Genomic DNA, 13,396 nt, shown 5'->3' on the forward strand with positions numbered 1-13,396 from the left:
TGCGTATCAGAAAGATGAAGTTGGATTGTTCCTGCGAAGGATTTTCGAACCCTTTCTTGTAATAAAAGTGTATACCTGAAAACCCTACCACTCCCAAGAAGAAGGAAGGTTCGAAATAACTGGAGATTTTCCTATTTAAAATTTTAGTACGTATGTGTAAAATATATTTACAAAATATAATAAATAAAAAAAGGTAATATAGAAACAAGTATATTTTTAAGTAGTAATAGTAACATAGAATATACCTACACAATAATTAGGCATTACCTCTACCTCTTTACATAAAATATTATTGCACTAATAGCTTGAATATCAAGTGAAGGATATTGCGATATTGGTACGTACAAGTTACCATTAAGTAAAATGTCGCCAAATTCTCAAAAATATGCATTCAAAAGCTCTGCGGCATAAACCAAAATTTGTAACTTTGCCCTTTTAAAGCTCACAACATAAGTGGTTTTTCTAACCATACGAGTACGTTCAAGATCCTGTCGATACGACGACTTATTGATGGCTGACTCCGAACCTCGGTACATAATACTCGTATATCTTTGAGTTCTTATAAGTACGATAGAGATTTTGAGCTGAAAACAGTCTTAGGCAAGACCAAGAAAACGTTTCAGAGGGTACAAGAACTTCTTGGTATGATGACGGAAAAGCGGTCGAAAATGAATATGAATGTGATTCTGAGGCTGATCATAATCAGGATTCTCCTGATAGGGGTAATACACCGGTCTAGGTGTAGAAGGTGGTAGGTAATAGTTTGGAGGTGTTGTATCCTTATGTGGAGGTAGATAACTCCAAGATGGATCCGTAGGTTTGCCATGGTTACAACCGGTTGTAGTTGGTTTTGTAGTTTCTGGTTTTAAGTGATTACAAGGTGGTGTTGGTTTAGACGTTGAAGGTGGGAGGTAATAATTCGGAGGTGTCGTATCCTTGTGAGGAGGTAGGTAACTCCAAGATGGTTCTGTTGCTGGTTTCGTATGGTTGCAAATGGTTGTAGTTGGTTTTTCTGTTGTTGTAGTGTGCTTACAAGGTGGTGTGGTTGGTTTAGGTGTTGTTGTTGTAGTAGTGTGCTTACAAGGTGGTGGGGTTGGTTTAGGTGTTGTTGTAGTTGTCGTTGTTGTGGTGTGATTACAAGGTGGGGTAGTTGGTTTAGGCGTTGTTGTAGTTGTTGTTGGTTTCACATGATTACATTGAGGTGTGACTGTAGTGGCAGTATGGCATGGCGGAGTTGTGGACTGAGTAGTTGACATTGCAGTTTGTAGAAAAGTTTCCTTCGTCAATTTTTCGAGTTTAATTCCTCTTACTGATGAGAGATAAATAGATACCTAGGTACCTGAGTTAAACTTATGTTTATTCAAAGTCGTTTGTATCTTGGTGAAATATTCAAAAATCTCGCCGGTAAAAATGAGCGTCAGTTGAACTTTTGTTGTATTTGGTAGGTAGGTATCTACCTACGTTTTCTAAATAACCAATTGAAATAATTATGTATTTAAATCTGTAGCTTAAAACTTTAAAACAATAAGAGACTGATGCTTATAAATGAACAAAATACATATTAGGTACCTATTTAATAAATTTCCATAAAATTATGTCAACAATTTTATGTCAACAATTTTATTTCATAGAACATCTAAAATTATAAATAAATACTAAAGTCTTTCCCGTAGTGTTTTCTAAGGACCTAAGATCATGGGTATTATTGATAAAATTGCTACTATTTACTTTTCTTTTTTCACTATTCGTACTTCTTATTATTCTTCTTATTTCCTAAATTTAACTTTAATAGGAATTTCCGGGGGGGTGATAAATGAACAAAATACATATTAGGTACCAATTTAATAAATTTCCATAAAATTATGTCAACAATTTTATTTCATAGAACATCTAAAATTATAAATAAATACTAAAGTCTTCTCCCGTAGTGTTTTCTAAGGACCTAAGATCATGGGTATTATTGATAAAATTGCTATTATTTACTTTTCTTTTTTCACTATTCGTACTTCTTATTATTCTTCTTATTTCCTAAATTTAACTTTAATAGGAATTTCCGGGGGGGTGTGGTGGGATGAAAAAGTAATTAGTGAAAGTTGACTAATATGTAGAAGCACGGTAGTGCGTCAGGCCAAGTTTTAACATGAAATAAAATTGTTATGGAATTTGTTGTTTCCTCATGACTTCAATTTATAGGTGCGACTGAGACCAAAGACAATTTGAAGAAACTTATATACAGAGCTACCTAGGTATGTATTAAAGAATGTCCAATTTGACATCTACAAATATACCTAACATGAAGGAATTCCTATGACGATAACGTGCAATACCAAATACACGAGATTAGAACCTAGAACAGTAAGTACAATGTACCTAGAACTAGAAATAGAAACAGCAACCAAATTGTATGGTGGGACACAAAACGCAATATTGGTGCGGGACCTCAGATTTAGGTCCCACCTTCAATAAAATTTTAAAAAACTTATTAATATACGTTTAAATACTTCCTCTGACAAAATTACTTTATGTCACTTCTGGAATTCGAACGACATCGGCAATACCCGCGGTTATGAATACAATTAAACAAATAGAAAGTAACAACACTATTGTAACTAACTGGTAATAAAAAGTTATAATTGTAAAATAAAGGACCATCTATTATAATATCTACCATTTGCTATAAATATGTATAATCATAATGATAAATACATGAAGGCTCAATTTTGCCAAAACCAAAGTGTTTTTACTTCTGTTGATACTTTTTAATTTTTAAAAGGCTTCTGTTGATACTTTTTAATTTTTTTTTTCTTATATTTTGCATATAAGAAAAATAGATCTTCGGAGTACTTACAAACAAAACCAAACTTCCGCACTTGGGCACCATGCTTGAAAATCAAAACATTGAGCTGTGAGCTTGAACTTGAGACTGAGTCCAACTTTAGCCCTACTGAATCTCCGCTAGAACTATTAACATTCTAGCATCTACATTCTGATAGAGGAGAGAAGTTGTTTCATAAACCGGTGAAGTTGGATGACATGTGACGGTACTTTGTGTGTGCCAGTGGCGAAGATTCCATTGGGGATCGCGATGTGTATAAATTTTTGGCGGAACAAACACTTCAAGATCAGAGGCGAAGTTACATTGGGGGATCTCGATGAGTATACATTTTGGGTGGAGCAAGTTTGGGATCAATCACTTCAATGACGAAGTTTGGGGTAATTCTTAAAATTGAGAAGTACCTAGGAGAAATTTCTTTATTTTTAAGAGGTTTGATAGCGGGAATTGTAACTGCTAAGGTCTTATCGTCCCAAAAGCGAAGAGAGAAGGAAGACAGGATAGGAGAAAGCCAGCCGTTCCCAGAACGAACCTTATCTGTTGAGGACAAAATCCGCCCCCGGGTAGGAATTGAACCCGCGACTTGGTAAACATACATTCCATTCTGTTCTGTACTATAAAGACCCATTATTCATTCACGACATTTTCTTATTATTTGTCTCACCTTAATAAATCCTCAAAGGAGAAAGAAAATCCTGCTAGTATCAAAAGGTCAACCTAGTTAACCCTTTTCTTCACATTCCTACAAAATTGTTGAACAAACAAATCATTTGACCACGGATTGACCCAGCGCGGATCATTTAACATGAACCCAGAGGTCATCGGGTTAAATCAAGATGAGAGGGGATGCTGTACAGATCAACCTTTGTATCTGAGAGCTTCAACCTGTTCCTAGAACATCTCCCTGAAAACACAGAAACTAGTTTTCTCTTTACCACAGGTCAGAAATGTCACAGGATTTGAAATGTCCTGTTGAATGTGGATGCTGTGTGTGCTGGAGCGAAATGTGATCCTTTTAATTTGTCAACATGTTACCAACCTCAGTGGTGTAGTGGTTAATGGACTTCGGATCTGGAGGTTGGTGGTTCGAGTCCAAGTTAGGTCATAAAATTTAGCGTGGTGCATTAAGCAGGGAACGACATTTGTGACAAGCATTTATGCTTGACACCATTGAAATTCCTTTATTATCTTCATGTTAATGGTAATTTGTTTTCTAGCCAACCACAAAACTCAATTGTAACAATTATTATTACAAATAAAGTATATATGTATTCAGTCATTAAAATGTGATTCTATGTAGAAAGTCTCGCGTTTTCCAAAAAGTTCCGTGCTTGCTTGTCGTTCAGACATTCTAAGGTTAAGGTCGTCAAGATTCCGTCATAATTAGGAATTTTGTAATTCTTCATAGTGATATAGTGAAACCAATATTCCAAAGATGAACTCTGAACCATTTTTAATGAATGGTCCGGCTTCTGAAAGTTTACAAATTGCTGACATTGAATAGACAAGATACCTACGAGTATTATAAAAATAGCAAAATACCCCAGAGTGCTAGTTTTTGGTAATTTCAGCCAACTGAACAAGACGTAATGTCATATCTATTATAATCCGTTGTTATGACACACTCAGTCACAACATAAAAAAAAAAAAAATTAGGTACAATTATTTAGCTTTTTTTTAAAAAATCAATTTCTGAAGAGTGTTTACAAAGCATCTCACCTGAGTCGTAGACCTAGAAATGTAAATAATTCACCCTTTTCGAAATAGCAAGCCTATAATATTCTACTCTAGGTACAATGCAACTAAAATAGGAATTTTATAACACATCCAGTGATCATTTTGTATCATCCACATTGAAAATTGAGGGATGAGATTACAGTGTGAGCGGAAATTTGAGGAACAGCTAGGCGGAACATTGTAGATTTTTCTACAGAGGAACTAGGGAAAATTTAATAATTGAAAAATTCATCTATTAAAAAAAAGATTAGTTTACGATTCAATTTTTCAATGGTACCTATTGAATTGAATCAAATGAAATTGTTCTATTTATACTTGAATGACTTGAATGTACATAAAAAAAGACAAAGACATAATTTCACAGACGTCATTTCATGTGTATTTTTTTAAAGTTCGTAAATTCCGGAATTTTTCAATACCTGTTCTTTGGAATTCCACGTGTATTAAGGACGTTACACTGTTAATGGACCAGGATTGTCAAGGTAAGATAAACCATAAACTAAGATAAACTACCTATGGTTCTAAATCCTTTTCTATTGAACCAAAATAATGAAATTTCTTTATCTGAATAACTTGTATTCTATAAATTGGTTCTGCTACTCTTCGCTAATAAATTCATTTCAAAATAGAAATAAGCTACTAGGTAGCAATTACTCAAAATTGATTTGAAGAATGTAACATTCAAGATGGAAAAAAACTTTGTATGAAAGAAACACAAACATTAGATTTTATTTGCTATTCTTTTAGGAAAAAGAAAAAATGTAGGACCTTTGGCACATCCACTAATATTTATTGAACTTGGGAATGAAAATTCTCGAGTTTAATGGTCTTCAAGACCCAAAAATGGTCTTCAGGACAAAAGTTTTCAGTATTTAGCTGTTTCCAAAACTTTTGCTCACACTGTATTATGCAACCCTTTGAAAAAAATCTCACGGGATTCTCGTTCAGGTACAAAATAAATGAAGGATTATGAAAAACTAGCGGTGAATTAAATGAACATAAACATGCGGCATGTCACCACATAGAGTTGACCAAGGGGTTATGTTCCGGGCGTGAGGCCTGCGTAGCACCTGGACATCAAACAGGCATTTAGCATTTTAATTATACCGACCTCAGTCTAGTAGAACGTGTATGCTGGGATGTTCTATTTTACATCATATGCAGTTTAGAAAACTGAAATTTTGGTTTGTTTCAATGGATAGAGTAGGTCTATGGAAAGTGACAAATAGATAGTGTGGCAAGTGATCAATATAGGTACTCGTATAAATAATCATCCGTTTAGTGTGAAGTAAGTTGTGATAGGATGTTCTATTTTACATCGTATGCAGTTTAGAAAACTGAAATTTTGGTTTGTTTCAATGGATAGAGTAGGTCTGTGGAAAGTGACAAATAGATAGTGTGGCAAGTGATCAATATAGGTACTCGTATAAATAATCATCCGTTTAGTGTGAAGTAAGTTGTGATCTATTGAAAGTGTTGTTTGTGTATTTTTTGAAATGTTAATTTCATTTTTGCCACCTTTGGACGTTGATTGTAATAGCATTTCTGATATGTACCTAATACATTTTTTTCTAGCAATTCATCACATTTTAGACAGCCAACTTGTCTAATCCAACAAAAACGAGTGTCTGTAAAATTTGTTGTAAAAACAGAAAGTAAAGAGGTTGGTTACTATAGAAACCCTATGCATGTATAACATAATGTGTGTAAAGTATTCATATATGAAAATGTTAATATCTCGCAATTTCAGAAGTAAAATAGCCTCACTGATTGGGGTCGTAAGGGTAATCAGAAAGTAAAAATTTCTCGTTTCGATTTTCAGAACTTTTACTATTTTTGGTCAAATTAATTCAAAATAAAACCTTAGTATTCAACTTGGAAAAGGATGTAAAAAGGTAAAGAAGAAATTGACATCTCCACCAATATACGAGTAGGTATTCAATGTTTCTTTTCAATACCTACAAAGGTTAGTAGTAGGTACTTTTTCTAACAATATTCCTACTTCAACTAGTGAATTTCATTGTTAAAGGAGAATCTATTGATAGATACCTATAGTTGATAGGTTGGTCCTACATATTATTGTCATAATTTTCATCGCCGCCATACGAATTTTACTCGAGAAATTTAATCTGTAACTCTAGACGACAAAGTTTTTCCAGAAGGAAAAAGGTTTCTGTAGTGAAAGTTTTTCTACCTGATTCTCCTTTTGTCCTTTTAACATCGGTTGTAGCATCCCAGTATCTATCTCGATAGATAGCCATTAGGAAGGGAATTTTCAGGAGCTACTTTGTCCCTTTTCTCATGATCGTAACTCCAACAGAACGGAATTTCACTTACCTTTTGCCTTTTTCATGGTTATAGGTACTTCAAATTTGACGTCTATGTGTACATAACTCTTAGTTTAACACTAATATCAAATTCTACAGGTAGCTAGTTAACATTTCTAAAAGTCTCAAGCTCTGTCCACACATGGTCGACGGATCGACTCGATCGACGAGGTGAATCTATGTTGTCGAGGCAGTGTGGACGGTTTCGGTCGACATCAATGGAGTCGACGATCTATTGACTGCATCGACTATGTGTGGACACAGCTTTAGACTTCTGAAAGTTCAAGGGCTCGTGCACACGACACTGGCTAGCTCAGGTTTCATTCTGGAACTCTGGAGTATCTTTTATTTGATTTCCAATTTGAAAACGTGAAATTTGCGAGATATTAACATTTTCATATATGAATACTTTACACACATTATGTTATACATGCATAGGGTTTCTATAGTAACCAACCTCTTTACCTTCTGTTTTTGAAACCTTTTTCCTTCTGGAAAAACTTTGTCGTCTAGAGTTACAGATTAAATTTCTGGAGTAAAATTCGTATGGCGGCGATGAAAATTATGACAATAATATGTAGGACCAACCTATCAACTATAGGTATCTATCAGTAGATTCTCCTTTAACAATGAAATTCACTACTTGAAGTAGGAATATTGTTGGAAAAAGTACTACTCACCTTTGTAGATATTGAAAACATTGAATACCTACTCGTATATTGGTGGAGATGTCAATTTCTTCTTTACCTTTTTACTTTCCTTTTCCAAGTTGAATACTAAGGTTTTATTTTGAATGAATTTGCCCAAAAATAGTAAAAGTTCTGAAAATCGAAACGAGAAATTTTTACTTTCTGATTACCCTTACGACCCCAATTAGTGAGGCTATTTTACTTCTGAAATTAATAGTGATCAAGGTTATTTTACTTCTGAAATGAGTGATCAAGAGGTTATTTTACTTCTGAAATTAGTGATCAAGAGGTTATTTTACTTCTGAAATTAGTGATCAAGAGGTTATTTTACTTCTGAAATTAGTGATCAAGAGGTTATTTTACTTCTGAAATTAGTGATCAAGGTTATTTTACTTCTGAAATTAGTGATCAAGGTTATTTTACTTCTGAAATTAGTGAGGTTATTTCTCTTCTGAAATTATTACCGGCCTCCGATGTGTACGTTCAAACCTCGAACACAGAACTAATAACGGGCGACGGTATATTCTGTTTGTCCATCCTAAAACTAAAGGTTACTCATAAATTAAGCAAAAGGTCTGCCAGAACCAGTTCTGTTTTCGTTCATTAGAATAAAAACAAGTCCGCTGCAATTACTTTAAATGAACATAAACATGCGGCATGTCACCACATAGAGTTGACCAAGGGGTTATGTTCCGGGCGTGAGGCCTGCGTAGCACCTGGACATCAAACAGGCATTTAGCATTTTAATTATACCGACCTCAGTCTAGTAGAACGTGTATGCTAGGATGTTCTATTTTACATCGTATGCAGTTTAGAAAACTGAAATTTTGGTTTGTTTCAATGGATAGAGTAGGTCTGTGGAAAGTGACAAATAGATAGTGTGGCAAGTGATCAATATAGGTACTCGTATAAATAATCATCCGTTTAGTGTGAAGTAAGTTGTGATCTATTGAAAGTGTTGTTTGTGTATTTTTTGAAATGTTAATTTCATTTTTGCCACCTTTGGACGTTGATTGTAATAGCAGCTATTTTATTTCTTTGGACATGTTTTCTCTCAAAGATGAAATGAATTTCCTATCTTAGGACCTGTGTGTGTAGTAAGTATTCCAGAGTACCTAACCAGGGGCTACACCTATTCTAATGGATCTATTGAGGTGATGGTCTGCCGGTCAAGAAGTTTGAAATTTGTGGTTTTTAAGGATTTTTGTAGTAGCATAGCAGTGGATCTTGCGAATACTAGACAAAGATGCCTTTCTGATATGTACCTAATACATTTTTTTCTAGCAATTCATCACATTTTAGACAGCCAACTTGTCTAATCCAACAAAAACGAGTGTCTCTTTCTGATATGTACCTAATACATATTTTTTTCTAGAAATTCATCACATTTTAGACAGCCAACTTGTCTAATCCAACAAAAACGAGTGTCTCTCAGGAAAGTCTACATTTCTTGGCGTTTCACAGAGCCACCGGTTCTTCAGATGAATCACTTCAAAAATTACACAAGTACGCCCCCCTTCTCTTTTAGTTCAAAAAGAGGAAAAGATTAGAAATATGAAAAAGAGGGTGGAGTCCACCGCCTTTGTCCACCCCGAGTTCTAAATGAAAACTTCACCTTTCTACTCTTTTCTCTGTTTGTATAATTAAAAGGAAACCACTCCAACTCTGTCTCTCCTCTCTGCTCCGTTCTCAATGAACAAAAAAGATTTCTGAATTTCAAAGTACGAGGTATAAGGGACACTTGAAACAGAATTCCTAACCCTTGGGTAAGAGAATAAATTAAAAAGTAGATGAGTATTTACTTAAAATGTGAGTCTCGAATTTGATTAAATTCTCAACTTACCTTTTTCAAGTACCCATGTATGAGCTTTCTACCTAGAGAAATCTACGCAGAGAATTTAGACATTGAGAATAATAGAGAATCAGTGAACTTCAGAAAAAGGGACCCAACGCGGCAACGGGCCCCCCAAAGGCCCGATCAAGTTTATAGACCAACGATCCAAGTCATTCAAAGATATGGAAATCTCAAGAATACGTAGGTATATGTATAATTTGGAACAAAAATTAGGTCTTAAAATGATGTATAATATATAGATACTTAATAAGTAATCCCAAGGTAAGGTTAAACTGAGGCCAGAGCAACACGCACTAGGCCTCCACGAAAATTTTAATCATTCCAGAAATTGATGATCTACATGAGAGGCAAATTATATTCATGAAATTCCAATCTAAATGGAAATAAACTAGGTGTGATTACAAGGTGGGGTAGTTGGTTTAGGCGTTGTAGTTGTTGTTGGTTTCACATGATTACATTGAGGTGTGACTGTAGTGGCAGTATGGCATGGCGGAGTTGTGGACTGAGTAGTTGTTGGTTTTGGAGTGGTCGTAGTTGTTGTAGTGGTAGTTGTAGTTGTTCTACATGGAGGTGTCTGGGTACTCTCGGTTGTTGTCTGACTACATGGTGACCCTTGGGTTGTGGTAGATGGTCGCTCATACACATAAGGTCCTTCGCTTGTTTGGACAGGCTTAGGTGTGGTTGTTGTCGTAGTTGTTGTAGTGGTTGTTTTTGGTGGCTCATAGATATAAGGTCCTTCAACTTCATTTCCCGGTGGAAGATATGTGACAGGGATTGGTTTGGGTGTTGTAGTAGTAGTTGTTGTTGTTGTGGTGGTAGTAGTTGAAGGTGTTGTCTGACTTGTAGATGTTTCGTAAAGTTCGTTGCCACTAGGTTCCGCTGTATCTGGTGGCAGATATGTTGCAGGCAGAGGTTTAGGAGTAGAGCAAGGTGGCTCATAGACGTAACCTACATTGGCATTAGGTTCCTTTTCTGCTTCGGACTCGAACGGTGGCAATAGAGTTACCGCTAAGGGAGAGATCGGTGAACTAGAAGGTTGGTATTGATAAGGACCGTCTTCAGAATGCACCTCGTTTAGATGAGACGCAGCAGCTTCATCAACTGGAGGTAAGTACGCGTCTGGTATTCCTGGTGCTCTACCGGTGGCGTAGTGGTCAAAGCAATAGCCTCATAAACAGGAGTGCTCCGGTTTAATCCCCGCCTAGACGTGGAATTTTCAATGAGGATGAAGGTAGGTACTTCATAAACTTCTAATATTTAGGTAGTTTTAATTGAGTGTTTAGCACTGTAAATTCGATAGAATAATTTTACGTTCCTACCTACTTGCGAGCAGGTAGGTACGTAAAACTGTTTCTTTGTGACATCAAAACGAGGTGTATTCAATTATCCGGAAAACAGACCACTGGAAAATTGACCACTGCTCGGATAGAAACTGAATGGAGCAGTGGTCAATTTTCCAGTGGTCAGTTTTCCGAAAGGAAAACACCTACACCTGCTTGTATTACGATTAGTATGTGCAGTGTGCAGGTGTGTATCCACCTTAATCATTGCATGAAGTATCATATCTAAAATGCCAGGCGCATTTAAAACCGGTTGTATGCTTCGTGGCTTATTGCATACCTTGATTATTTTCAAGGCGTTTGTTCAACTGAGAAAGAGAGCTGTCCAAACTCAAATATGATCACGGGCACGGGGCGCATTTAAAACCGGTTGTATGCTTTGTGGCTTATTGCATACCTTGATTATTTTCAAGGCGTTTGTTCAACTGAGAAAGAGAGCTGTCCAAACTCAAATATGATCACGGGCACGGCTGGACCTCCCTCAAGAGGGTTCACAAACTCAGGAGGTTCATGTACAATGTATGGCCCTATGGGGATCTCATACACTTGTTCCGGTCCAGAACTTGGAGCCAAAAATTTCGACAAAGACGGACTTGCACCATTTTGAGAAGGCTGGACTTGAACTTGGTTGATAACCGGACTCTCAGGAGTGCTACTTGGCGTTTCAACACTGCTGTTCTTTTTGTCGGTATTGCTCTGGGTTGGTCTTTCCTTTTCGGATAGAGCGTTGAGAGAGTTATAAGAAGAGAAGTAGTTTTGGATTCTCTCCACTAGTTTCTCAATAGCGCTCGGGAATTGTCCCGGATTTCGGACGAGGAAGATGACGTTTTGATCACGGGCACGGTGGTCATGATTCTCATCAAAATAATTCCTACAATTTTATTAGGTACACTAAAATAATTTTGAAATATGAAAAATCGTTTTTTTTTTTTAAATTTATTTATTTATTTGTGTAGTATTTTCAGCATCTAATTTTATGAAGGAATAGTTTGCGCTTGCTTTAATAGGGAAAACAAGGAAAAATTACTGGTTGCGTGGAAAAGCCTACATAATACCAAATGATTTAAATAAAAGGTAATTAAAAATAATCCTTTTCGCACCTACCTATTTTCCGGGTTCCCTGCCCCCTCCTGATTCAGGTGCCTGCGATCCTACCCCGGGACTAATTATTTATAGGGAACATCACCCCTTCTAAATAATAGGTACATAAAATTTTGACCTTATTGTGCACTCGGATTATTGCACGTAACATAGTTATTTAAATTCCAGGCGCAACTGAAACCGGTTTTACGCTTCATTGCGTGTAATATAACTTGTAACAATTTCCAGGAGGTACTTGTCTTGCTAATAAAATTAATTTTCAATTATGTTGATTTTTCAATCACTCCACATTGCATAATTATTTGAATTTCGGGCTTTGTTAAAACCGGTTCTATAGTTTATGTTGAGAAGCATAACCTTAATATTCGTAGGGGCTTTAAGATTTATGGGAACATTCAATAGTAGGAAAAGATATTACCTATTTATAAGTTTAGTAGTATGTATTAAAGTCGTGAAATCATATTCAAAAATTTGATAGACATTTAGGTAATATTTTCTATTGCTTAAGCATCTAGATAAGTTTACAATCACACTAAGGGTGAGGTACACATAGCAATTTCTTGTTACATTCGTAAGGTACCTTGTATTGGTCTTCCAGGCTACAAAGCACATTCAACCTCCCAAACTCTTTATTTTCGTTGAAACTTGATCGGTGTTGCTCTGGGTTGGTCTTTCCTTTTCGGATAGAGCGTTGAGAGAGTTATAAGATGAGAAGTAGTTTTGGATTCTCTCCACTAGTTTCTCAATAGCGCTCGGGAATTGTCCCGGATTTCGGACGAGGAAGATGACGTTTTGATTGGGGAGACGGGCAGACTTTTCTACTGGGACTGGGACTCCGACGATTATTGGTTCTTTGACTTGATCATCCGGTGAAGGTGAGGGATTTCTGAAATGAAATAGAAAATTAAATAAATTAATAAATTACCAAATATTGACACATGCTACATTCACCAGTTGAACCAAATTTTCAAAGGGGAACAGACCCTCTCAATGAATTTTCTTCTACAAACATAAAGTTCACTGCTCACCTACATAATTTAGATTGCACTTTTAAATAGTGCATACTGCATACCATGTTTAGAATTTACAAATTCACAATCTATTCATTATTCGAAATCTCCAAAAATTTACATACGGGCATAAACAAATTATCGACAACAACATAATTTCACCAAATTCCATCTACCTCGAAAATCTGATTAAAATTTTACGTTCAAGATTTGTTTATCCTAACTCCAGGTGCATATAAATAAATTAGTCCAAAGTAGACGAAGTGGAAGATTTTAGATTTAAAAACACGTGTGAATTAACCTTGACTTACTCAAGGCCAGAATGAAGTTCGCTGACTCCTTGTTTCCATTTCCTCGAAAATCTGAATAAAATTTTACGTTCAAGATTTGTTTATCCTAACTCCAGGTGCATATAAATAAATTAGTCCAAAGTAGACGAGGTGGAAGATTTTAGATTTAAAAACACGTGTGAATTAACCTTGACTTACTCAAGGCCAGAATGAA

General features: G+C 35.8%; 1 protein-coding gene across 1 annotated transcript; it reads right to left on the reverse strand.

Moving 5' to 3' along the window:
* Positions 1-162: 162 nt before the first annotated feature.
* Positions 163-10,989, reverse strand: LOC103504949 (mucin-2). The gene is made up of 3 exons (XM_026820379.1): positions 10,938-10,989; positions 9,841-10,608; positions 163-1,180 (listed from the first exon to the last, which is right to left on the reverse strand). Exons 1-3 carry the CDS (start codon positions 10,987-10,989, stop codon positions 597-599), a joined length of 1,404 nt encoding a protein of 467 aa, XP_026676180.1. The 3' UTR covers positions 163-596.
* Positions 10,990-13,396: the final 2,407 nt, after the last annotated feature.

This window comes from Diaphorina citri, unplaced genomic scaffold (assembly GCF_000475195.1).
Source record: "Diaphorina citri unplaced genomic scaffold, Diaci psyllid genome assembly version 1.1 scaffold142, whole genome shotgun sequence".
NCBI classification, from domain to species: Eukaryota; Metazoa; Arthropoda; class Insecta; order Hemiptera; family Psyllidae; genus Diaphorina; species Diaphorina citri.

Coding starts and splice junctions, on each gene's coding strand:
- LOC103504949 (XM_026820379.1), bottom strand. CDS start 10,989: ATGATTAAGGTGGATACACACCTGCACACTGCACATACTAATCGTAAT. Junction 10,609..10,937: donor ACATACTAATCGTAATACAA/GCAGGTGTAGGT, acceptor CCTGTTTATGAG/GCTATTGCTTTGACCACTAC. Junction 1,181..9,840: donor ACCAACTACCCCACCTTGTA/ATCACACCTAGT, acceptor ATCATGTGAAAC/CAACAACAACTACAACAACG.